A 27,664-nucleotide genomic window follows, 5' to 3' on the forward strand; every position below is an offset into this window, starting at 1 on the left:
AGGCTTAGTTATCGATTGACCTTCCCAGTTGTTACTGGGAATATCCCTTCATTTGCATTCTGGTTTTCCTCCCTCTGGTACTTCTGAGAATTTTCATGTTTGAAGATATTCTCTGGAAGTATGCCTTCAAAATAAGTTCTTGATAAGCTGGGAATCACAGAAGAAACTTACTCCACAGGGGTTCAAAGTTACTGAACCATTTGCATCCTTCTCTATTTGCAAATGTTGGGTGGTTTTGGTTGGTTGTTCTTTTGGTGGTGGTGGTGCTTGTTGTTGGATGGGGTATTTTAGGGTTGGGGGGTGGAGTGAGGTGTTTGGAGGTTGGACGGGTAGTTTTGTTGCTTCTTTGTTGTTGTGGGGGTGACGTGGTTATCATGGGAGTGGAATAGGAAGTGTTTCAAGTACTTATTTTCAGTGCTGTTGGTAGTGTTTATATTTGCTATGACTTGCATCATTTTGTCTCAAAATTAGTCAGTCGCAAAATAAATAATAAATTCTCATTCTTTTGTGCCTTAGCACTTGAATGATAATTCCAGCATCCTGATTTTGGTACAGCACATTTAAAAATGAGAGGAGTCCTCAGTTATGGAATAAACTGAGGGTAGGAACAGTGATAGCAGCTCTGTTCCTAGTGAGAAAGGTTTCTGACATGGTTAAGCACTGAACTGTATGAACGGTATGCTGCTGGGGAAAGAGGATGCAAGAAACAGGAAACGTACAGAATAGACAACAGTCCAAATTTAGTCATAAGAGCCAGAGTTATTCAGCACAAAGCACTTATATAAGAGTTGCAGCTAAGAAAGTGTTTGGGCTGCTGGCCTAGGGTAAACATTCATGCAGAGGGTCCAAAAAACCTGAGCTTGTCAAGTAAAAAAGATATTCACCTGGTTTTGTATTACGGTATTCTTTGAAGAGAAGCATACCAAACGATGTGTATGGAATTCTAAAAATGAGCTTACTGCTGAGATCAGAAGGGAATTAGGATTCATTTTCTGTGGTGATAAATATTAAACTGCTGTTAATTATTTGACTTCTGTTAGTATTTCCTTGTTGTTCCATGAGAAGCAAAAGAAAATAAAGCAAGACCTGAAACAATTACAGGCTTGATGAAAGGAATTCATAAAACATTTTAAAGTAGAAGCTGAGACTTTAGCAGAGGGCTCTAAGAGAAGGATTTCAGAGTCTCTTGGAGCTGAGAATGATTTTCAGATCATGATGCAAATCTCGGAAATAACTACATATTGTATAGATGGATTGGGATGCCCCACTGTAACTCTACAACTTGCAAGTGACAAAGCAACTTTGTTGCAAGGAAACAGGAAGAGTCATATGAAATGGGAGAGAAATTTCTGTCATTGATAGGTGAGTTCAAGCAGGTACTTAAAGCATTTGAAAACCAGAGAATCATAAAATCAATGTTGAGCTGAGTCAGTTCAACTAGATGTAAAACTACTAAAAGTTACCTGCGATTCATAGAGGTTTGAAGAGAATTAAATTTTCCCAGTTCGTAGGTTTTTGGGTTGCCTTTCAGGGAAGGTCTTTTGGGAGAGACTTATCCAGGTAAACTGCACTGTAGATCAAATGTTTGAGAATATGAACAAAAACCTGATAGAGCAAGTACTTAATGTGAGCCTGCAGGAAATATGGGGAGAGACTTTATCAGAGAGCGTAGCAATAGATAATTTTTTTAAACTCAAAGAGGGTAGATTTAGACTAGATATAAGGAAGAAGTTCTTTGCTGTGCATGTGGTCAGGTACTAGAAGAGGTTGCCTAGAGAAGCTGTGGATGCCCCATCCCTGGAAGTGTTCACGGCCAAGTTGGATGGGGCTTTGGGCAACCTGGTCTGGTGGGAGGTGTCCCTGCTGATGGCTGGGGCGTTGGGACTGCGTGATCTTTAAGATTCCTTTCGACTCAAACCATTCTGTGATTCAGAAACCATTTGTTGGCTGCCTTCAGTGCCTTAAAACTTAATTCCTGAATGCAGAATTTACTAATCCAAATCAGGTTAAAACTTGCTATACATTGGAAAATCATTGGTCCTAATTAATCAGAGCATAGTTAAGATGTGGAAAGGAAAAAAAACTCTTCTCTTAAACTCTAAGAAGGCTTGAGGATACTTGGATATAAAGTATGAAGATGATGGATGCTTCATGGATAAATTGGATGACCATGCTTGAATATAAGATGACCTGTTGTTGAATTTAACGTGAGCTTGATTTTTCTCTCATTCTCATGATTAGCTAACTAACTCTGATCTTCATGCACAGCTGAAAAAGAGCTGTACTTGAGCTTGAAAAAAAAAAAGAGCTTGAAGTACACTTGTGTCCAGTGTGTATGTCACAAAGGCTAACATTGTAGCCATGTGCAGCAAGTTACTTTTCAGGCATTCTGGTTTACAGTAATACAGTTGCCCAAACTCCTGGTGATACACAGCTGCATTTCATCTGTAGCAAAGAGTGGCCAGTGCTCAGTTGAAACAGTGTCTGTGAGATAAAGAATTCTTACTGACTTAAGATGATTATGGATTCCAGCCTTCCAATACTGTTTCTGACAGCAGCAGTAGTAAAAGAAAGCACAGTTGCAAAAAAAAAAAAAAAAAAAAAAAAATAGAAGCAAATGAATTGTGTAAATATTGTAAAAACAAGTATAGGAGCAAGGTGGATTAAGTTTTGTATCTGTTTTGAGGTTAGCCAATATTCTTGGACATCTTTTTTTTATACAAGAAGTGTCATCCATAAATGGCTCACCATGTTGAAAGCAGTGCGCCTCAAACTGTAGATAAACGATTTTTGGAAGCAGCTATAGAAAAAATAGTAGGTACATCACAACTTTCAAGTATAGAAAATCAACTTCTATTTGAAGTTTGTGTAAGGATTTTGCAGTAGCACTTAAGCACTAAGAAAGAAACGTCTTCTGGTCAACAGAGTCAAATTTCGCATTTTTAGAAATTAGTTTGGTCCTGTGGTTGTTCTAGGTTGGCTTTTTCTGCATTTCAAAAATCTGTCCATAAAGAATACAAATCAGGCTTCACATATAAGCATATACAGTTTGAGCAGACAACACAGTTGACCTGAGGACAGCTATTACAACAGAAGTTTTGTGTTTTAAATCTCTAGTATATCCATTTTCCCCTTCATTTCTTCATGTAGAATTACACATTTTCAGCACAGAACATGCAGAAAATTCCTCTAAATCTGAAACTATCAATGAGCTCCTCTGAACGCTGCAGTGTTTTAATTTACATTTCTCAAAGACTGTCAATGCTGTTGAGCAGATCACATGTCCTTCTAGTGCTTTTATTTGCAAAGAATGTCCAGAGATGGACAGGAACTAGTTACTTAAGCTTTTAGTTGTGATACATTTTCTGTAGCTTAAGGAAATGCAGATGTTCTATCAGCTGTTGGAACAGCGATCACAGAGCAATAGATTGTCAAGTGTTTGATTTAAGTGAAATAATCCAATATCGAAAGGCTTTATTGTGAGCAGATAACTTGGCTGATACATTCATCCTGTAATGTAGTATCACTGCAGAATCCAACAAGCCTTTTAGTTACAACAAAAACCTACCCTTGGGGGATACCAGTGCTTCTTGTTTGTTGTGTAAGTTTATGGAAGCATGTTACGAGGTGCTGTGATTTAAATGCATGTAGATGTTCTGAAGCTGTGAAACCTGCATGAATGTGAGCGTTTTTCTCATGTATAATGCTAGTGAAGTGCACAAGTGTTGCCTGTGAAACAGGAAGATAGTGTTAAAAGGATGTTTCCCTGTGTTACAGGGGCTTGAGAGTATTAACAGGCTGCTCATGTACTTGGTTATCAGCATGAATGTTTGACAGTGTTGCTGATAAGCATGATTTAACTTTAACTTAGAAATGGACCAAGTCTCACCTAGTGAGAAGTCAAGTAAATGGACTAGTAGAAAAGGTGCTCTTGATCTGCTTTGTCAAGAGAGTTACGATCTTTTAACAACAACAAAAAAACCTTAATCCTGATGGCTCCATTGTTTGTGTTTCTTATGTTTGGTTAGTTCTTGAGGTGTTGTCCCCTCTGTCTACCCGCCTCCCCCCAGGTTTAAACAGAAAGGAAGTTTGTACATTCCTTTTAAAAACTGTAGAGGCAGTTTGCAGCGTAATATATTTCAATACTTGTATTGTTGGCATTTAAGATTGTAGGCAGCATCTTACTGATGTACTTATTAGCAGTCTCCAACAAGCTGTCAAAATTCTAAGAGAAACATCTTAATGGAAAATAGATGCTAAGTGCATACTTTGTTTTAAGGTTAATATTAAATCTTCTTTTCAGGTTTACCTTTACTTGTGCAAAGAACAATTGCAAGAACTATAGTACTTCAAGAAAGCATTGGTAAGGGTCGCTTTGGAGAAGTATGGCGAGGGAAATGGAGAGGAGAAGAAGTTGCTGTGAAGATCTTCTCTTCAAGAGAAGAACGCTCGTGGTTTCGAGAGGCAGAAATTTATCAAACAGTTATGCTACGACATGAAAACATTCTCGGATTTATAGCTGCAGACAATAAAGGTTAGTAATACTATGAATTAATCTCGCTGTTTGTATAGATGGTAATTTTAAAATCTATTTTGCAAACATCCAGTTAAGAACAGGAAAAAAAATGTTATTTGAACATATGGTATTCCGACAAGTTTAATTAAAAAGTACTTTTTTCTGGAAAACATGTTTAAATCTTTTAAATAATAAAAAAAAAAAGACTGTATTTAATGAGGTGTAATTTCCACAAGCAAGTTAAAATATTAGCTAAACTTGATATCAAAAAGTAGCTGCATTGTCCAATCAGCCTGCAAGTTTGCTGAATACCTTTACCTTCCTAATAGCCTAATAAGACAGATGTGTGGAACCAAGAGAAATAATGTCTAATCTGGTAATCTTAATATAATGAAGGAGGTAGAGAATTCATTTTTCAGTCTGAGATATGAGAAGTTTTACATTTAGTAGTTCAATTAGAAAAGAAGCTGTAAAAAAGCAATTAATAGTTTGTTCCTAGTATTAAAAACCTGTACCTATCTCCTGTTGTTGGAGTATACAAGTAAGTAGAATTCTCTTTAATTATCAGTAGACTGATTTCAAGTGTCTATACCTCTATGAACACATCGAATTGGAACAGAACCCAAAAGTTTGTGCGAAACACTCCCCTTCTCCAAGGAAGGGTTAGCTACAGTTAAATTGTTCCTAACATGTTTGTTTAACATGTTCGTCTCCAAGAGCTTGGATATCCACAGCATACTAAGCAACTTGTTCCAGACGTGTAGTATGCTTACCATTAGAAACTTTGTCTTAATATCCAATACAACTTTAGACGTGACTGTAACAACACCTGTGAAAGCATGAGTTTGTTGTGATGGACCTACTGGAATATCTAGAATCTGCACCTTAGATGAATACGTTCGTTGTATTAAAGATGTTAATGAAAATGCCCCTCCGCAGAAGTTACACGCACTATTTCAGTTAGAAGTGCCATGAATGTATCACAATATCTTAGCTGTAACTTTCAAGAAAATCAGTCTGTGGTTAAGCATAGCAGTCTCCCATTTTGCCTCAAACCCATAGACAGTTTGTCCCAAAACTACACTTGACTACTGTGCACAGGGGTTATGAGGAAGTTACCCTAAACTAGTGGGCTCCTAAAATAATTCTGTAATTGCTGGCTCAGGTTCGAGACAGTGGATTTCCATTTAACTTGAACATCTTTTAGTTCCCTGTAATACACTATAATATGATGTAAAAACCAGGGGGTTTGTTTGTTTGTTTCTGTTGTTAATATGCTGGACTTAAAATGGGGGAAGAAATCCTTTGTTAATAGTTCATGCTGTTATTTGAGGCTTTGTGGCTTTAGGACAAGGCTCTCTTGTTCTCTTGAGAACTAGTTTGTAATCAGTTTACAAGAGAAGGATGAAGACGTTTTGAAAATGCTGTTACTCTTTACTCTATTTTTCTAATAGTATTACTATCTAATCAAGTGGGAAAAGCTGTTTTCATAGGACCTTACTGCTGGTTTATTTCGCCTATCAATGCAGAATTCTCAGGATAGCCTTCTGCATCCTCATAGCAAGGAAATCTGTACACGCTATTATCTCTCTAGATTAAGGATTCAGAAGTTCTGAGTATCAAAAGGAGGCTAATATGTCAACTGTACTTCAGAATAGTTGGAACCCCCTGTGTACCATTAAATCGGGGTAGCACACAGGGACCATTGAGGAGGTAGTTCTTTCAGTTTCCAGGTGTGCTATCATCGTACTTTTAAAGGAACAAGAGATACAGTAGGCTTAAAAATGCCTATTAACGGTCTTTCGTTATAGATGCTAGTGCTTCCTACTAAGTGCTTATTAGGTGCCAGAAGCAAGATGAAATACTACTTTGCAGTGCTAATAGCTGTGAAGGATTTGCATCCATTTCCCCATAGGGCAGGAGAAATGCTGAATGCGTTCAGGAGTTAGTACAGCCCAGTTGGAATGCATGAAGTCATACTGCAGGAACCTGACGATATGTCTCAGACCTTGCAAAGGTAACAAAAAAGATACAGCAGTACAGGGAATTCCTTGTGCAATAGCAGTTCATTGCTCGCTGAAAGTTTCAGTAATGCATGGAGATGAATTCTCGGGAGTAGGTTTTCCTGTGTCAATTGTGAGTGCTGAAGATTCATTTCTCCTTCATTGTATGTTGTGCTGTAAATGTTGGCCAGTTTGCTGCAATTTTCTCTGCTAGTAAAAGCATTAATAAGGTCTCTCATCTTAACACCAAACATATCTTTCACAACTTTTGGGAAATCTTTGGCTGACCATTGTATCTGTAAAATTGTAATCTATACAAGCACGGATAGATCAGCTAAGTCAGTGGAATTCAGCTCAGATGGCTGAGTCAGTTTGACCATCAACTCATCAACCATCACTCCTCATTTTACACTGTTTAGGCATTCCACATGCCATAATGTTCCTCCTCCTGTTTTCCTACATGTGTTCAGAAAGCTGCAGGACCTGGTCCTATTTACCTACTTTTCCATCTGAAGATTTACTGGGAATTACGTGCTGCTGTTAAGCCAACTTGAAGGCTTAAAAGCAATAAATGTTTTTATCTGCAGTCTCGTTCTGTCTGGCTAGAACGTTTGTGTTCTGGTTAGCTCTTTACTTAGCCAGGAGTTATGTGCTGACTTTCAAATACTGCTAGATCAGAGAAATTGCTTTCTGGGCTATGTGTTGCCTTATTTTGAACTACCTAAGCAGGTAGTTTGGGGCTTGGGTGTTTTTTGTTTGTTTTGCTTGATACCCAATGCTGAAGTGTGTTAAGTACCTACAGTATTTTACAAGCAATGGCAGCAACCTCTGTTCACAGTACTAATTACTTCCCTGGGTTCAACTGTCCATAACCATAATATGCCTTAACAATGCATTAAAAAATGCATTTAATGCATATGCATTAAAAAATATGCATTAAAATACTTTGACTTTTCTGTTCCTTCCCCTTTGTTCAGTCAGACTAACTTACATGTTGAGTAGATCCCTAAGAGCGTTAGGCAATATACTACAGAGGAATGAGTAGCATTGCATCGTCTTGAGAGAAATAATGTTTGTGTTTATTCTTTTTGAGCTGTGGTATTACCCTGAGAAGAAGGCATTTGACAGGAAGGTCTTGCTAATCTACATAACTCAAGTGTTTTACATTAATTTAATCAGATGATTGTCTTAATATGATAGTCAAGCTGTTTCAAAAAAAAAAAAAAGTTGAAGTCCCCTTCCAGCCCCAACTGCCTTATCCCAGCAACTGCCTGAATCTCTCATTTCTAGGAGTCTTACAGTTAAGGATTCCATTGTAACTGATCTTATCGCTATTCATTTTCTTCCGATTTTTTTCTTAAATTATCTGCATGCCAAGAAAGGTTAGTTTCAAAGTACAGCGTAGGATACATTTTACTCTGTGATACTAGAGAACATACACAATTAGGCAGTTTTTAAACTTTAAGCTTCATTTAAATATTCAACTTGGAGCATAAATCTTGGGTTCAAAACTACCAAACAATACTGTTGGACTTCAAAACCTAGTGTTTAGCTTTAAGACAAGCATGCACATGTCCAAATTTTTGTTCTAAGAGTAACAACTTGAAAAATAATTTAGTAATGATGTGAAAAATACTTTTTTCACCTAAGTGAATTCAATTTTAGTTGAAACTTGATTACATGGGTTTGCTAAGGTAATTGTAACGAATTCTGCTCTCCAGAGGGAGCTTGTCTAAAATGAATGTTGCTTGGAATTCACTAGTGTTTTTTCACATACTGTAACCAGTGTTCTAACAATAAACCTGAAAGTTTCACAAGTCTAACAAAATAAGAAATTCTGAAGAGAGAAATAAACTTTCTGCTTTAGAGTTATTTTGATGGGCTGAAAATATTTTCAGAAGGCTTATTACAGATCGTTGGAAATAACCATAATTAAACACTTTTAAATTGTTTTTTTTGAAGATACCTAGACTCTTGTAATATTTTTGAATGTTTTGAAATTGCATGAGGCTTTTGATTAAACTGTCTGTATTACTTAAATTAGGTTACCTTGTCTTGGAAAGCCGTGCTACTGCATGTAACTATGACTGGGTATAATTACTTTTTCATACCTGATGATGCAAATGCAGGGGTTGAAAACTTCATGGCAGATGCTGTTTACTGTGGAGCCAAAATATTCAGGTGACTAGTAATTAACCACACTATCAACAGTATAAGAAGACTTGAGTTTATAGTTTGTGTTCTGCTTATCACTGAATAAATACGTGTATAGCTGGACAAATTTAGTGGAGATATTGCAGTAGGTTCCATCTAATAGCTGAACAGTGATTTAGTCATTGCTGCATTTCAGCTTGTCTGTAAATAATAACATCTGTGATAACATTTTTGTAAGCTTGGATGTAAGACCGTGGCTTGTTTAAATTCTTGTTAGGCATCCACAAACAATACGTAATAAAAAAAAAGGTCATCTTTTGGAAAGGATAATGATCCAAGCTTTATTTTTCTTCTTTGGAAAAAAGATAAAAACAGACTAAATATTAAGACTTGCAGGTAATAATAAAGTTGTACATAAGAAAATAGAGGTGTCTATAATTAGTAGTATATTCTCTTCTTAGAAACTTAGGGTTCAGAAGTAAAAATTTTATGCATAGACAATATAATCTTGTTTCAAAGCAATGATAATTCTTCAGAAACTATCTAATGTCTTTGAAAGATCTATTTAAATGCAGTAGGTCAGTACACAGCTTAAAATAAATTGTATTTAGATATATCTGCCTGAAACAGTGCCTGGGCATTAACACTATACACATACCTGTTGTTTGGTCCTGTATTTGACTTCTCATGTTTCTTATGAATGGGGCTTCTCATTGTGTGTTCAAACTAGACAACAATAAAGAGAGAAGCTAGCAATGTGGGGATATAACTGATGAAGCATTGGAATAAAGGTAGTGAAGAGAATGTTCTGACTTCTGAATGAATTATTTTCTTTTGAACTCCTACAGCTTTTGGAACTCTTTGAATAATGTATTTTAGAGAGCCTTTTACGTGCCTGTAAACATACCCTTTTCTAATGGTTCTGTAAAACTGGCTCAGCAAAGCTACAACTGTTGAACTGACTTTTCAGAGACCGTATTTTCTCTGGTGGAAAAAGTGACACTTAATAGTGTACTGAGTTCTACCAGTTCATTTGCTTGTCTATGCAAAATAGCAAAAGATGAAGCAGTCCTAACTTAAAAGTAGGTGAAGACTTTAAAAAGAAAAAAAAAGTTTTCTTTTTTTTTTTTGCTTTTTAAGAAACGAAGTTCAGGAATTGCTTCTGTGGATATGTTGTAAGAGTCTTCCCACTGCAGTAGCAGCTTTCCAACAGTCTTTTATGATCGGGGCATTTGTCTGCTTTCTTTCACCTGTTTAAATGAAACCTAGTTAAGGCTAAGCTGTGAATGTACAGAGTCAGTATTCTTTCTATTGTAAGAATTGGTTGAATGTAGATTAGACTTTTATTTTCCTGCTTTGAAGTGTTCCGGTGATTTTTATTATTACTTTTTTATTGCTTTTTTTCCTTTAATGGTAACTCTGGCCTCCATAGAAATGTCCAAGTAGAAGTGATGCTTTAAAGTCTTCTCTGCCAACCACAGGTGCTTAAGTAAATATAGTATTTCTTGATCTGTAGATCGTTTTGTGCCTATGTGACGTTTCTGAGCTAAATGTACTTTTGAGGGGATTGGAGGAAAAGGAAAGGAAATATAAGAACCTCCAACTTGGAAACTTGGTTTTTCAGTTTGCTCGTCAGTATGTTTATGATAGGAACTAATTTCTAAATTCACTTCTTCCTGTTCTTCAGATTTAGTTCTTCATATATTTAGCTTATGCTAAGTTTTCTCACTTGCTATTAGAGAATAATGCCTGTATAATCTAGGATAGAAGTCCAACAGAAATTTTAAAAGAATAGTTATCCCATAGAAAGAGATGAAAGGCTTTTCTACAAAGTAGCTGTAAAAACACTTGTCAGATCTACCATTGGAGTTGCTTTTATTAGGCTTTCTGATTGCTTTGTTTGTATTTTTGTTTGTATGTTGTATCTTTCAGTGGCCTCAACTTCAAGGTATTCTGTGTCCATTGTTTTAATAATTCAAACAATTTAGTTGTTGCATGTCACTTGTATGTCTTGAGATATTTATAAATATATTACAACCTGTCTGGCTCACGGTTCAGGCACTGGTGTGCCGTTAGTTTTGCATAATGTATTCAGCATTGTTCCCCATGCAGAAGAGTTAGGGGAAGGCAGGGCCTGACTAAATAACCTGAATAACTATTCACTAATAATGTCACCTATGAATAATAGTGACGTTGGCTTTCTGCAGTTTGTCTTTTAGTTTAAATAAAAGAATATTCCCTAAGCTGTTCAGATTGCGCATTGGTAGGCCCAGCCCTTATGGTGGCATTTAAGTGTTATAGGGACAGAAGTAAAGACTTAAAGTCCATTTGGCTGAGGTTGCAAAACAGTTTGTAACTTATAAGCATTGTATAAAACTGGTATATATGGGGTGTGTGGTATTCATGCCAATGTTGTTTTGCAGACAATGGTACGTGGACTCAGCTGTGGTTGGTGTCAGACTATCATGAACATGGATCGCTCTTTGATTACCTGAACAGGTATACAGTAACTGTGGAAGGAATGATAAAATTAGCTTTATCCACTGCCAGTGGCCTTGCTCATCTTCACATGGAAATTGTGGGCACACAAGGTAATCTTACAATTGTTCAGTTTGTCCAGTGGATAATTGTAGATTTTTTTTAAATAGCACATACGTATTTTTTTCCTACTGTGATTCTCTTCTTAATTAGAATATCAAACTCTTTTAGGGTGTAGCTGCTTTGCACACAGTTGCTTGTTTTTGTGATGAGAAGGCATCTGAACACAACACTGATAGCAAGGTTAATCTTTTGAGGACCTGAGGGAATTGATAAAAGTCTGTGATAATTTCTGAACTCATACAAGTTCTTAATTTGATATAGACACTGTGTTTCAGTATCAGTTTCTACTGAGGACAATATGAAAATAAAAGTTTTCTCCCACTACTAAACAAAAGCATGGTAAACTTCCAAAAATATATGATTTATACTGTTAGGCTTCTCCCTTTCTCCTCAGTTGCCATGCCCTTTCCCTCAACCCTCACCTCCAGCCCCATTCTTTTACATGCTAAAATGGTTGCTCTTACGTTATTACAGCAGAACACTTTTTGCTTTTCTTCCAAAGCTTGAAAACAAAACAGTCATAAACTCCCCTACAGTTAAAAAGTATATAAAGTTTCTAGTAGTGTTGACATATTTTGTAACTGCCTAACTGATGATCTGCTGAGGGATTCTGGGGGATTGGGTTTTTTATCTTCCTTTCTGTGGTATATCCAGGTCAAAATGATGTAATTATCATTTATAAAACATCTATGTGGTGCCTATAGTGCCTGTCATATCTCCCTAACTTTGATTTATGACAGCATTATGGGTCTGCCAGCAAGTAGTATTTGTGTACGTGCATGGAACGAGAGAGGGGAGCAGCAGAGACTTGATATGGTAAGCATGTAGTGCACTTTTCTGGGTAACCAGCTAGTCCACAATGAATGATTTCGAGAGTTACCTTGATGAGCCCAAAGTGGTGGAACTGGAAAGGATTCCTTAATCTCAGTCTGCATCAGATTTGGAATACCAGCAATTGTCTTTTACAGATGTGTTACTACTATTTTTTTATTTACAGGCAAACCAGCGATTGCCCACAGAGATTTGAAATCAAAAAACATATTGGTAAAAAAGAATGGAACATGCTGCATTGCAGACCTAGGATTGGCAGTTAGGCATGATTCCGCTACAGACACAATTGATATTGCCCCCAACCACAGAGTAGGAACAAAAAGGTAAAAATCATTAGTGTGTTGTATTAGGTGATTTTTAGAATGAAATGTTTTGCTTTCTCTTTTTTTCATTTAGAAGATTTTTCTAGCTACAAATATAATTAGCAAAAACTGTCAGTAATGGCAGGTAGAGTTCTGTGGCCCTTTCTTCCAGCTAGTGATTTAGTTAGACTGTACTGAAAGTGCATGCTGAACATTGGGATTTATTAATAGAATTTGAAAAATGTCGAAAATGTGCAAATTGCAGTAGGGCACAAGTATACGTTAAAACAATCAGGAGACTTCATGAATAGCGATTGTAGATACTTCACTTGCTGTATCTTATTCTTTCTGCCTTGTTGCATGGAATTATTGCTTGCAGCACAGTCTGGTGACATGTAAGACAGGATATTGACAGTAAAAGTAAAAAGCTGGGGTTTTTTGTTTGTTTAGTTTGAAGCCTATGTGATAGAACAAAGTGCAAAGTTTCATATGTGGACTTTTGTGAAAATATATTCTTTAGAGAAGTACAAGAGCTTAAAAAAGTAGTTGTCTTTGTCATTTACTGCCTAAATAGTTATCAATGGATGAGTGAGTGTGCTCCCTTTTATTTTTAAAGGCCTACCTCTGAATTTGGAAATAAGAATTTTTCTCATTCTCAAAAGAACTCCTGAGAGCTGTTTAACTGCACTTCGTTATAGCTTGTGTTAAGTCAGCGTAGGACAGTTTAGTACAAGTAGTACTTGTACTAAAATTGCTGTTGCTGAGAAATGTGTGGAAGTCCTGTGGTCCAGGGTTGTGCAAGAGTAACTTATGCATATGCCCTAACTGTGTTGGAGAAAATCCTGTGTTAATGTTGTTGCCTGTTCCCCAATCCTTACGTTAAAAAATGTTTGTTTTTTCTTTTGATATCTCTTTAGTGAGTGATATTGCACGTGTGTATGTGTGAATGGGATGTTACAATGAACTAGGATATACCTTTTAGTTGTGGCTTTTGGGGGAGAAAAATGGGGTTTAGTGAACAAGGCTTTTTGGATTTGTATTGAAACTTTTTTTTACTGACAATTATATTGCTGAGATTACTTTGTTCTAAAGTTCTGTTATTCTTCTTCTGTTACCAATTTTTTTAAAACTTCACAAATAGTTAGATGAGACTTACTTTCTGAATTTTACGAGATTACAAAATACTAGGCATTATTCCTTCTCAAGTCTCCACTAATCATTGCCTCATGCTTCTTCACAAGGGTGAAGGTGTACCAACTCTCTTACTGCAGTGGGCAGCAGCAGGACTAAGTCCACTGCCCAATTTAGACATTAGTCACTTTTACTTCTCTGAAAATTGTTCATTCTCATAAAAGGCTGGTCCCTTCTTCCTTCCTCTTGTTTATTCTTAGGTAAGTAACTCTGCATCTTTGCTTATTTTTCCATAATGAAGCTCAGCTCTTATCTGTTCAATGACAATTTTGTTCCCATTGATGGGTACCACTGCTGGTATCTCTTCTGCGCATGGAAGTTCTGTATGCAAGTTCAGAGAGGCTTGACTAAGCTCGTGTTTTTCCAGTGATTGTCTACAGTAAAACATGGTCTAGGGAGCAAGCAAGACTCATTTTCAGGTGAGTGCTGTAGCTACTGATTGGGCTGATTCTTCTCTCTGGCTGAACAAATCTTTATTTCTACTTTGAGGCTTAGCTTCATCAGGGGATGTGAAATGTGTGCTTTTGCAGTTTAGCCTAAAGCATAAAGCAGGGAATGTGAGCTTTAAACTGAGGAGGAAATAAAATCCCTCTCTTCCTTTTAAAGAAGTGTAACCCAGCTGTTACTTCTGGTAGTCAAAACCGTCTGTGTTTAATCTGGAGAAGCAGTTCAGTTGTAAATTACACCTTAGCATAGGCAATCTTTGCAGTTTACCTAACCCCAACATGAGTGGAATTCTAGCTGTGCTTGAGAACAGGTGTGGTGAAGAGAAATGTCATGTTCAATACGTTTTTGGGTCCTATTCCACTCCCTGTAAGCTTTAATAGAATTTGAGGAAATGAATACAGAGCTTTCGGACTGAGTGTGACAAGAGGAAAGCCAGCAGGCTCCCAAAGCTTGGCAAGGCTATGCTCAGCATTGTTTGTAAACTCCTTTGTAGACCAATCATTCCATTCTTGGAGGATATTGACCTGCAGACCTTGTTCAGAAGGTCAAAATTAGTCCATGTAGAGTAGTTCTCTTCAGAACCTGAAATACTGTTTCAGTGAAAAGTGCATTTACAATATGTTTGTCAGCTTACATATGAGTACACAGAAGATGCATTTTTCTCTCAGTTTTGTCTAATAGCCATGAAACGCTAGCTAGGTGATCTACTTGCCTTTTGCCTCCAGCAATGATCTCTCAGACTTTGAGTAGCCAGTCACCATTTTGAGTTGCAAGTGAAGCCAAAACCAATCTAATTGCATTGGTGGAAGGTCATACAAAGTCAGTTTGCCTATAAATTCAGTGGAAGGCACGTTTTTGGGAGGGAGGTGGTTGGTGTTTTTTTGGATGGTTGGTTGCTGTTGTTTTGTTTGTTCATTTGTGTTGTTTTTTTTTTTCCCCCTCCTTTGAGGGTTTGAATTCAGCTTCATTACTACAGTCAGGCCTCTTATTTTTTTCTGTTAAGACCTTTGTGCTTAGGATGACTTATAGAAATGGAGACAGTCTCCTTTACTGTTTACATAAGCAATTATGGCTGACAGACTTGCAGCATGATTTGGGTTTTTGGCTTACGCTTTTTCCCTTCTACTTCTGGCTCAATCACTCTTCTTGTCCTCATGTGATCTTGAGATGGATGAGATATTCTTTCTTCTAGACCCAAAGCTGATCACCATACTGTCAAGTACGTGAAGTAGTATAAGAATAAATCACAATACATGTGTGGAAAATCCTTGCTGAGATAAGGAAAACACCCACAACAGTCTTGCATACTTCTTGATTAAAAAGTTTTTGATATGGGTGGCCTAGAATAGTTTGACTCTTGTCCGTGTCAAAGACTGCCACATATTAAGACTGCCTTTCTTTCAGTAAATACTGTCAAGGTAAACCATATGTACTTCTTCAGGCAATTGTCCTCCTCAGCTTGTGCTGCTATCACATGTGGGCAATTCACATGCCTACACAGTGCTTAGGAGAACTCTCGGCAGCAACCCTTACTGAAATTCTGGACTACTCTAAGGAGTATTTTTGCTCTCTTGTTGATAGCCCGTGGTTTCTTGTATGTCACTTCCATAGGATGCAGTAATGCTGAGACAATAAGCTCGTTATTCCTAACGAAATCATGATGTTTATTCTAAGCAGTCAGTCTTGTATTCTGCCTGGTCCTAGAATGAGGAAAAAACAGCCCTAGTAAGACTTCTTTAGTAGTATTTAGGACTTTGTTGTGCTACATTGATTGGATAAAATTGTGCAGAGGCTTCTGTGATTGTTTCAGAGGTTGATCTATTGGCTGATGTTGTATTCCACTACAGTAATCTATGCATGTTGCTTCTTTGCCAATTAACTGTGGTGTCATATGTTTACCTACTTCAGTAATACACCAGCTTGAGATTGACAAGGCAATGATGTGGAAAAACACACTAGTCTGCTAGATGTTGCATATTGTATTTAGCTGCAAGAGCTATACATACAAGATTGAGAAAGCAATACTGCAACTTCTGACTTATAAATACCATTCACATTCTTTCTAGCAGCCTGTGGGCATGCTGCTGTCACTAACTCAGTGAGTTCTGTGCTGACATAGTACTTAATTCATTTGGATATCATGACTAGTTTTCAATCTCTCTCAATCGGAAGGCTACAATAGATTTTCTGTTGTAGGGAATGTTGAAGGTCAACTCAGCACAGTTGTTAGAGCAAGTAACCTGAATTGGATTTACTATTAAAAAAAAAAAAAAAAAGCCTGGCATGTTCAAGAAATGTGTGTTGGTTGATGACAGGATGTACTGATTGTATTATGAAGAATCAATTACAAGGTAGGAAGCCTTTGTTTCCAAGGAACGCTTAACAGTGCTGCCTTTTTTTAACTAGATGCCCTATGTGTTCAGGGCTTCGACTTGTTAGGGGGATGTTACAAGTGACTGTTACCTCCAGTAGACTCCAAGAACTGGGGATTCTTCCTGCCTGGGTCCACTTAGTGTGCCCAAAGGCCTGGGACCCTGTCCGTCTCTGGCCTGTGGATGTGGGTGCTGCTTTCTCAGTTAAGGCTCAAGCCATAATGAAACTGAACAGACTCTTAACAGACTCATACAGTCATGACTCAGCTGGCTATGCAGATTGCTATGTGCTGTTCACAACACCTGTATAAAACTGTCAGATCTTGCAGCAGTCACCTCTCCGGCCTTCTCTTTAACTAATCAGGATTGAACTTCACTAGTGAAAACATGTACCCACATCCTTCTATAGCCTCATAAGCATGCACTTATGGGTCTCTAAAATATTAGTACAACTGCTTTTCTCTAAAGCCTTCTGATGGGCTCCAGTGGTCTCCTACTAACCAGCTAGACTGGATTAGAGCATGCCAGCAAACAGTTGCATGTATTTGTCCAGTCATCTCACAAGCACCCCTGTACTTGTGGTTTTCCTTGAATACCACCACGAGCCATATATCTTAACAGCCCTGCCTGGATGCTGGGCCTCCTACTTGCTGGATAGTCCAGCTTGAAGTTTGCTAGCAAATTACACACATGTACCCTTGCCATGCACATCGGGTTTAGGGAAAATACAAATTCTCCAACCCTCCCCTGCAGCTGGCATCCAGGCACAGAGGCTTCATGACCTGTGATTCTAGCTCCAGTCTTTGGCACTGAGAACACTCCTTACTCTGCTTCTCTCATTCCAGTCCCCCAGTAGCTGGTACCTGTGGGCCCTGTGACCTATGGTCCTACTCCAGTGGCTGAAGCAGAGACCTTCATTTGTTCCAGTAACTAGCACTGGCAGTGAGACTACTACCACTTGCTGTGTTGCTGGCAACACAGTCCCAAAGATTCCTTCACCCACTGTCTAAATGCAGTTGAGTTGCTGCTTCATAATTCATTCACAGTGGTCCTCCCATAGTAGCTGACACTCTAGATCTGCTCCTAAGACCTTTGGATACGCGCTTTTAGGATCTTTAGTTCCCCCTCCTGCTGCTGCTGAGACACTACTCTCTAGTTGGTGGTTCCCTAGGCCCAGTGGAAAATTCATTCCTGGGCTGGTTCCAGTTGCTGGCCCTGAATCACACCTATCTGTAATTGCTGACATGTAGTCCTTAAAGCACACATGCAGGTGGCATGGTGAGTGAGATTACATAGAATAATAGTTTTTAAAAAAAAAAAGGATTTAATAAGAAGATAGGATATGCTGCAATGAGCAGATACAGGGCTTGGTCAGAAAAGCAGGCTGACTAGCAGCTGTTCACATGCACCTGTCCCCTTTGATATGCCTTTCTGTCTATTCACCCAGTTTTGCTCCTCCTGGATTCCCTTCTCTTAAACATTCCTTGATAAGTTTTGCGTAGTCCCACGGTACACCTTGAATATCCACAATCCTCATGTTCCTCTTATTTCCCACTTAAAGTTTCCCAGCTACAGAGTCCAGACTGGCCTTTTCCAGAGCTATGCCTTGAGTTTCTTAATAGCCCATCAATTAGTGACTGGAGACTTTTGATCTTGCTGTTGTCTGTTACCCTGTGTCTACCAAGTTTGTCTCTTTTTATCATTTCACCTTTTACTTTTTCTCCATTATTTCTTTGCATATTGCCTTCTGTTTATTTATGTCCTTTGTTCTGAAAGGTCTTTGGTTGGATAACCTTAATGAGGCAGATGCTCTCATCTTCCATATACCCTTACAACTGCAATTTAGTATTATCTCCTGCAGGTCTTTTCCTCTGTGCCTCAGAAGTGTTCGTATCCAAAAATCCATTTTCATGCTGATCTGCTCTATTCTATACAAAGAACATCTAGCTTTCCTGTAAACTGCAACCCATGTATTTTTATGTGGGAATTCTATTACTACTTTCCTTTTTTTGTCCCTGTCTTTTTTGAAAGCTTAGGGTTTTCCAAGTCCTCTATGCTCCATTCCCTTGCTCTTAAATTGGCACTCATTTTTCTTTTCTTACTGTGTTCTAAATAGTGAAATGTTTGTTGTTAACAATCAGACATAACTATCCTCCATACATTCTGTTTAAGGACTACGTTACATCATACAGTTGTTTATTTGAACACTCATTGGTTTTTGGAAATGTGTAGGCCAAGAGCAGAAAAGCTTTGAATATCCTAGTCTTTGTAAAGTGCATTATTTCTCTGAGTGTCTCCTTTTCCACATAACTGTTTTTGAGTTGAACAGTAATACTGACCTTCTGTAGTAAGTATTCATGAAGTTAAATGTTTTCTGTTCTTTTATTGCAAATAGGTACATGGCACCTGAAGTTTTAGATGATTCCATAAATATGAAACATTTTGAGTCGTTCAAACGAGCAGACATCTATGCAATGGGATTAGTGTTTTGGGAAATAGCTCGGCGATGTTCAATTGGTGGTATGTGGCAATCTACAAAATTGGACAGAATTATAAGTAATTTACAGAACCTGCATGAGTTTGAGAAAATTTTCTCTAAAAACAGTGCAGTACCTCTCAGATTTCATAGTCATTAATCTTGTAAATGATGACTGGTTGATTCCACCATTGCTTAAAATAATGAAAAATACCAGTCAAAGAAAATAGGAAATATTCCTGTCTGTATTATTTTTTTCCCTAAAACCTTTCACATAAGGAGGAGAAAAGGGTTAAGTTAAATGCCCTTGAGAGCAAGGGATAAACACATAAGTAAAGGCTAGATGTAATGCATTCAGGTAATGTGCATAGCTTATTTAAAATAAAACGCTGTTATTAATCATATACTAAAGACATACTTCTTGAAAGCATATCATATGAAAGACTTGACATAGCTTTCATCTTTTCTAAATATATAAACTTATAAATTAAAGACTTTTCAAGGATAATGATAAGCATAAAGATATGTTTACGGATTCTTTTTTTTATTTTGTCAGTCATTGTAATTAACTTTTAAAAATAAAAGCAGAAAAAGAAAATGGTGGGTACTGATAAGGAGCATAAGTTAGAAGTAAAGAATACATAATTTAGTGTTAACTAAAATAAAGTTATTTTCAACCTTTTACAGGAATCCATGAAGATTACCAGTTGCCATACTATGACCTAGTTCCTTCAGATCCTTCTGTTGAAGAAATGAGGAAAGTTGTTTGTGAGCAGAAGTTAAGGCCCAATATTCCAAACAGATGGCAGAGCTGCGAGGTATTGGCTAACCTTTCTAAAGCTGTTTTAATGGACGCTGGAGCTTTTATTGATTTCAGTGGCTTAAAAATTGTGCTTGGTGTTAAAGGGAGAAGGGTTACCTCTGTAAACATAATTTCTTTCTAACCGTTGTGGCTTTATCGAATGCTGATGAACTTTGGTTATATATAAATATTTAACAAAGTCCCACAAAAGTGAATAGCTTATGTTCTAGGATCCCTTCTTATGAAGCTAATATAAATTAGAGCTAGTATGAGTTATATTATCCAGGAAGTGTCATTGTAAATTAATTGTGTAACAGTGGGTCATACTATATCTGGCTGGTACAGAGTTAATTTTCTTCATAACAGCCTGTATAGTGCTGTTTTTTTTGACCAAAACTGTTGATAGCACACTGATGCTTCAGCTGTTGCTGAACAGTGCTTACACAGCATCAAAGCTTTCTCCATTTTTCACTCTGTCCCCACAGCATGTAGGTTGGAGGTGGACAACAGATCAGGAGGGAACACATCCATGACATTTAATGTCATGCTCAGCAATGAAACTCTGAGCAGGGGGACAGTTTTCCAGGGGCTGCTATTGCTCAGGGACTAGTTAGGGATTGGCCAGCTGGTGGTGAGCAGTTGCTTTTGTATTGCTTTTTTTTCCTTTATTGAACTGTCTTTATCTCAACCGACAAATTTTCTTGCTTTTGCCCTTCTCATTTTCTTTCCTCATCCCACTGTGGTGGGAGTGAACAAGCAGCTGTATGGGAGTTAGCTGCCTATAAGGGTCAACCCGCAGCCAGGGTAATAAAGACACGAATCAGAAAAAATGTATAGCTTCTTATTAGGTCTGTGCCAGTTCGTTTATGACTAGGCTGGCTAGTTACCTTTTTCAAAAGCAGGACTTGCTAGTTTCGGCTTGGCACACTGCCAGCCCAGTAGTAGTACTGCTTGTTGGAATACAAATGGTATCTTCAACAGTGTTGTCCGTCCTCATGTGAATGCTCAAGTCCCCTTGGAATTATCTCAGGGACCTTTTCCCTATCATGTTGTGGTAGACACATATCCTGCAGAACTTAGACTGACCAAAATAGTAAGTGCCCTTAAGAATTTTCATCCAAGACTGTAGTGGCCTTAATAATTTATCTGTCTCAGAATTTGTACTTATGCACATACTGAAATACAAGCACAATTATTAGGAAGCTGAGTCTAACGTAAGCCAGAGACATAGAATTGAGGTATGCATGTAGCAACTGCTCCTGATCATGCCTCTCTGTAGATGTGCTTGTGCCTGATTCTGGAGTGAGTTTATTGCACTGGTAGTCACTGCTTACCAGGACGCAGGCAGTAGTATGCACAATTGTGAGCTCTTGCCTTTCCAGTTAATTCTGGTCATAGTGCTTGCTCTAGGAAACCAGTTAGGACTAGAATTGATACTTTCTGGTTCAGAGCATAGCAAAAAAATCTGCAGGGGGCTAAAGCAGGAGTAAGAGACAGATGAGATGTGATATACTTCAGATGGGAGAAGGAACTGGGTTATGGAATGCATGAAATCAATACATACATGAAGGCCTGAGAGAAAAGACTGGGCAAGAGAAAAGACAGGGCAAGAGAATTCACCTGGGAGAGAAAACCAATATATACCCACAGACTATCGAATCACTTTTAAATGCTGCTATTCCAAGCCTATAAATTCACTTAGCAGTTCCTTGTCATACAGTATAAAATCTGGAATGTATACCTATTACTTTATTTCATCATTAGTTTTTATTTGCATTATTACTTGATATTAGCATTCAAGGATTTCAAAGAATGGCTCTTTGAAGGATAAAAAGGCTCCAGAAGTTTTCAGAGTATTTTAGAGCTTCAGTTTGAGGAAGACGTTATTAAAAAGTGCTGAATAGCTATACATATAATTAACTTTTTGAAAAACACTTTATCATTGAAGGAAGTGATTGAGTATATTCCCAGCTACGTGCCATTTCTGTGCTAATACCGAGTGCCTTCTATTATTTTGCTACTGCTTTTCAACTGGACTTAAAATGAGTATATTTTGTCTAATGCAAAAAATTAGAAAATTGTCCCAGAAAAGCTGCTATTCTTCATTAAAATATTTTTGTGTGAGCCAAAATTGCACTGAAGAATACTAGTGTTCTCCTTATTTTATTTACAGAAAAAAAACTTTAAGAATTTAAGTTTTCTTCTACAATATGCAGCTTTAGTATTAGTAATATAATAGACTTCAGAAATACGTACTGTAAGAGACTAAGGCAGAACAGAGGTTACATAGGACCAGAACTGCATGTAATTACTTGTCTTTCCTTTGCAGGCATTGCGAGTAATGGCGAAAATCATGCGGGAATGCTGGTATGCCAACGGAGCTGCTAGGCTAACAGCTTTGCGCATTAAGAAAACATTATCACAGCTTAGTCAACAGGAGGGGATAAAGATGTAATCCTGGATTTGCTACCGAAAATACTGTAAAAATCCATATCTGCACCGGAGTGGCATGTTAAGAACATTAATTGTTCTACCTCATTGGGGGAACAGAAGGATATTGCTGCCTTTTAATACTTCATAGGAACGTCACTTACTAGGATTTTTGTGGACATTCTAAACAGTTGTTTTGGGTCCTGTCTGTGCACTATGAACCTCTTCTCAAGGTTACTTACAAAACATCATGTAGTCTAGTTTTATTTTTATTAACCTATATTTTTTTTTATTTGGAAAGTTCATAGCTGGTCTTAACTTCTAGTTAACTGTGCTAAAAATATGAGATCACTTTTAAAATGGAACCGGTTCACTATAGTGTTCTAGAGCGCATCGATGGCTTTTTAAGCAACATTATTCCTGGCTGGTACATTGACTATTCTGAACCACCATGACGGTTCTTAGATTCAGATTTTGAATGTACCGTTGGAGTATACTTTGCTAGCTATTAAGGTTGTATGTCTTTCGGACTTTTACCTAGATTTGCAAATTGACCTCATTTGGTTGTGAGGAACATAATTTATGCAACTGTATACATGATTGCTGTTACATTTTCCATTTTTTCAGAACACTACATTGCCTTCAAAATAGATTGTATTATACCAGTAAGTGCTACTTTTGAGTCTTTTAATGCAAAACAGTAGGAGTGTACAAAGCCTATGGTACTTTTGGTTTCAAAAATACAAGTTAAAAACTCAACTGTTCCTTTCCCTAAGATTTAATTCACACCCATTTCAGCAAGTATATGTTTTGTGGAATATCTTTAATTTTACCAAAACCTGACTCTTTAAACCACTGTAGGAGTTTCAAACTGTGTAAGCTAGTCACTGTGTAAGCTAATAATTCACTGTCATATTTTGTAATTATCAAGTCATAAGTCATAATTACATGTAAGATTTTTTTCTATCAAGTGGTACTTTTAAAATGCTTGAAGTACCCATGTACTTAAGAAAAGTAGGAAGGGGACTAAGATGTTTTTAAGGGAGATTTTCCTCCTTTAAATTAAATAAGAACAGCCTGCTTGCTGTGCAGTTCTACAGTCTTTAGGCTAAAAAAAAAAAAAAACACCATTTTCAATTAAATGAGGATTAAGTGCACCTTCAACTGTGGAGAATTTATTTGGGCTTTTGAACAAGCAAGTTAAAAGCTCCTTACACATTCTATGTACATATTTTTTGTGTGTGCCATGTACACAGGAAGTGATGAGCTGAAGGTCTCTGGGTACAAATACCAGGGGGCTCCATCAGTTGTCTTCATAGTTACAGGAACAACGTTGATGATGGCTTGTGTCATCATAAGAAGACAGAATGGTATGCATGGCTTTAGTCAAGTTTTGCCTGAAATTGTAAGGATATCACAAGATTTTGACAAACTTCTTTAGAAATTGAATTGTTTTCTCTGCCCAAATTTATAACTTCTGGAGGGGAATTGGGGGGGAATCCATGTAGAAACCTTTAAAACTATTATCTCCAGGATATCATTTTAGTTGCAATATTAGGAAGAATCTGGCTGACCTTTGGTATCATTAATGTCTGTCAGGATTTCTGTATGTAAATGTGCCTGGTAATTAGAATGCAACGTAACAGTTAACTTCTTATCCTCCAGAGCGCATCGATATCCTTGGTATGCAACACATACAGGGAAACCTTAATTCTGCTCCCTTTTTATTTGGCAAGGTGGTTGCAAAAAGGAGCACAGTTGAGATTGTGTTCCTTTGTCTGTGATACGTAGTAGTTAAAGCAGTAAAAAGAAGCTATGTAGGTAGCAAAAGACTTTGCCAAGACTTAGCATTAGCACTTCACTAACTCGTGTATTTCCAAATCCATGTTTGGAGAGGAGCTAGCTTAATTGATGTGGGAATTACAAAAAATGCAGAGGTTGAACTGCAAACAATGAAATACTTTCTTCAGCCACCGTTATGGATGAGTTCACTCATCTGGGAGAACAGGGAAAAAAATAAAAGGGAAGTTCTTAGCAGAAAACAACAGTGTTTAAATGTATATACAACTGCCATGCTTAGTTTTTTTGGCATTAACCTCCCAGTTGTGCTTTCTGGCCTATATCAAGCAAAGTTGAATAAAAAGTGACTTCACGTAAGGATTTTAAATAAATTCTGCTTCTATGCAAATGGTCAGCTGTGCACCACAGATTTTTCCAATTATGACTGTTTAAAAAAATGAATAACTAAACTCCCCATTCTACCTACTTGGCATGCTTCCCTAACAAGTTCTATATATCTAAACATATATTTAAAGAAACAGGTCAGCATTGAAGGAGGACTTACTATTAGCTCCGTACTAATTTCAAAGGCTTCCTATTTAAACACTTTTGTTTTTTAATTTGAGTTTGCCATACCTTTCTTTACCTGGTTCTTTACCAAATACATTTAGATACAAATGGTATAGTTCATACTTCCGAAACATCAAGCTACCAGCATGCTTCTGATCTTTGTAATAATCTTGATGGTATTGTGTGAGAGTTTCCAGTCTAATTCATCAGATAGCTTAGTTTGGGGAGGAGAGAGGTGGGAATTACCACATACAAAATCTTGTCACCGTAACATTTAGTTTCCTAAAATGTAAGGAGCAGTTCTATAGCACTTAAAAGAGCACTTAAAATGTGACGCCTAAAGAGCATAATGGCATGCAGATTATTCAGTCAGTTGTACTCATATAACCACCTACTATTCTTCATTCTCCTGAATTGCTTAGCAATTTCTGTGGTGTTCTAATTTTTAACTTTGTAATAGAAGCTTGCAAAAACAAAGCACAGGAAGGGCACTTGATGCAGTGTGTGACCTTATGAACATTATTTTGAACAACCAACCATATTATTCACATTGGAATGCAGAACAGGAAAATTCTGAATGGAGTTGTATGTATCCTCAGTTCTGATACCACAACTTCAAGCTGTTTTTTGTTTTGTTTTGTTGTTTTTTTTACGTTATATAAACTGAACACCTTTTACAAAGGCTGTGTCTGTATATATTATGTAACTTTAAATGTTACCTGTGTAAGATCATATCTTATATATATGGACACAGGTACACATAAGTATTTTTTAAATTAAGATTGTAATATCACTAGATCTGCTCTTGGAAATCCAGGGGGACCAAAATATTTTAGCATTCAAAATACTAATTTTGTATAATTTCAAGTATATGCCAAAACATTTTGATGAATATTGATACAAATGTTTATTGTACATTAAACATTCACTTAAGTTTAATCACTTCAGTCAATTTGATATTTTAGTAGCATTGAAGCCTCAGTGACTAAGTGGACACATAAGGACATGGAGAATAAGGAGCATTGGAAATGGTCTGATGCTGAAAAGCCTGAAAAGTTGCTTTTGGAATGCTGGAATTCTTCAGGGACCTTCCAACTTTAAAAGCTGGATTTCTGGGTTGTTTCTCAAGCTGACTTTCCAAGCATGTCACCCTGTCACCCTCCAATGGTTTCACTTGTAATCCTGAGAAAGACTTTTGTATATAGGGTAAAGACATTGGGTTTGACTGTATCGGGACATGAAGGTGTCAAATGATTAAGAGGCTATATTATAGTTTTCAGTAATGGTTCTGAGTGTGACTGCCATGAAATTCACTGTTTAGTTGGTTCCTTGTTTGTATCATTCCATTGAAATGATTGCAAGGTGTTAATCATTTTACATTAAAAATATATATATATATATATATCACTATATCAGTTGCTTTAAACTCAAAATACCTCTTAAAAGATCAAGGTACATTTACCTCATGTGTATATAATGCTTAATATTTTTCAGAATATTCTCCAGATTTGCAGTTACATATTTGTAGAAATATGGGTGTTACTAAATTTACAACAGTAAATTCTGCGGTACTAAATGTATTATCTCATGCCCCAAACACTTTCATTTTCTGTATTGTGTTAGCAAGTTTGCTGCTTTGTCAATGTAACACCTGCCCTTTATGTAGCTGTGTGTATACTGCCTTGTAAATTTTACTTTTTAGATGATAAATTTGAAGATCCTGTACAGATGAGTGTCACTCTTTTAAACCTCACAAAATTGTGCATTTCCCCTTAAATTTCTGAAAATATGTATTGTATTTGTAGAGTATACACTTCAGTGGATTGTAAACAGGACAGTAGAAGAGTGGATGCTTATGCATAAGTGGTAACACTACAGTAGAGAGATTAAAGCAGTGAAAATAAATTACTTTTTTTTTTTCCTCTCCAAAATACGTGAGTTGTCCAGAGGAAGAAGTTACAGGTACGTTCTGGACGTGATGTTCTTAACTGGCAAAATGCGGATTTACAGTGAGGTACCTGTGAATTTCTTTCTACTGAAGGAATTTCTGCTGCCATAAAAATGATAAAGGGGTTTGCTAATGCTGAGGCAATCTCACGTACGCAATACAAATAATGATAATGTGCCTGATCTTCCTTGTGTCCTATAATGTTTGAATAGGATAGGTACATTGCTGGTGTCTGATAATTAACGACAGCCTAGAAAGTCTTGCTTCTTTCTGTTTTACATTTATATACGTTTATATAGAAGTAAGAGCTACCACTTACATTTACATATAAGAACTCGTGAGAATTTCAAAAGACTTCAGCAGCTGACCTCAGTGTGTTGCAGAACAGCAAGTAAAGTCTGCTTGTGTTGAACTGGATTGCTTCTGTGCAAAACTCAGTTATAAACTGATGTTATATTTCTGAAAGAATTGAGATGCAGACACAGCAACAAAAATAAGATGTCTTGGCCTTATGTGCACCCATTTTAATTCAAATTAGAATAGTTCAGTTGGGATAGACCTACAAAAGATCATCAAGTCCAACTGCCTGACCACTTCAGGGCTAAGCAAAAATTAGAGCATATTATTAAGGGCGTTGTCCAGGATGCCCCTAGAACACTGACAGGCATGGGGCATCAACTACCTTGCTAGGATGCCTGTTGCAATGGAGAAATCTTTCCAGATATCTAATGTAAACCTCCCCTGCTTCAGCTTTGTACTATTCCCATGCACTAATTACAATGGCACCTTTAATCACCTCTTTTGACCAGGTGGCTGTTCTGTGTTTAATGCACCCCAAAATATGGTTTTATCCTCTTAGCTGTCAGGGCATTCAGAAATCACCAGCATAGCTTCTAGTAAACTCTCTCCAAACTGGGAATCCTTAAGGTATTCAGAGAAAGCCAAAAGCTGTATCAAAATGTGTTCATCTTTCACAGAAGGTATGAATATTTGGCTGAAAACATGCTCGTGCTTCTCCCATGAGTGACTAGAGAAAGGCCTCCCCCAACACTATAAACCACAAAAAAATTCAGTAAAATCAAATCCTATGTTCCTTTTGTAAATCTGTCAGAGAAAATGTATGGCCTCAAAATAGCATAGTAGTGTTGACATCTATCAAGCTTAATTTCTATTGAATGGATTTCTATGTTTCATGCTTTCAGGATAAGATTCAGGTTGAAGTTAGCTTACTAAAATACATCT

The 27,664-nt window shown here is 37.2% G+C and overlaps 1 protein-coding gene across 4 annotated transcripts in view; it reads left to right on the forward strand.

Annotated features, from left to right (window-relative positions):
• The window catches only part of LOC118249711 (reversion-inducing cysteine-rich protein with Kazal motifs), a 121,821-nt gene that overhangs the window by 7,925 nt on the left and 86,232 nt on the right, over window positions 1-27,664 (forward strand). For 3 of the 4 annotated variants that reach the window (XM_035549949.2, XM_035549951.2, XM_035549950.2), the window contains exons 4-9: window positions 4,304-4,534; window positions 11,097-11,264; window positions 12,272-12,428; window positions 18,813-18,937; window positions 19,581-19,711; window positions 22,025-26,379. The exons of the other annotated variant lie outside the window; for it this stretch is intronic. In XM_035549949.2, coding sequence (XP_035405842.1) covers window positions 4,304-4,534; window positions 11,097-11,264; window positions 12,272-12,428; window positions 18,813-18,937; window positions 19,581-19,711; window positions 22,025-22,150 — 938 coding nt within the window. In that variant the 3' untranslated portion in view covers window positions 22,151-26,379. Of the gene's footprint in view, window positions 1-4,303; window positions 4,535-11,096; window positions 11,265-12,271; window positions 12,429-18,812; window positions 18,938-19,580; window positions 19,712-22,024; window positions 26,380-27,664 lie in introns of those variants that run through there. 4 annotated transcript variants of the gene reach the window in all.

The sequence above is a fragment of the Cygnus atratus genome, chromosome 2 (genome assembly GCF_013377495.2).
Source record: "Cygnus atratus isolate AKBS03 ecotype Queensland, Australia chromosome 2, CAtr_DNAZoo_HiC_assembly, whole genome shotgun sequence".
NCBI lineage: Eukaryota > Metazoa > Chordata > Aves > Anseriformes > Anatidae > Cygnus > Cygnus atratus.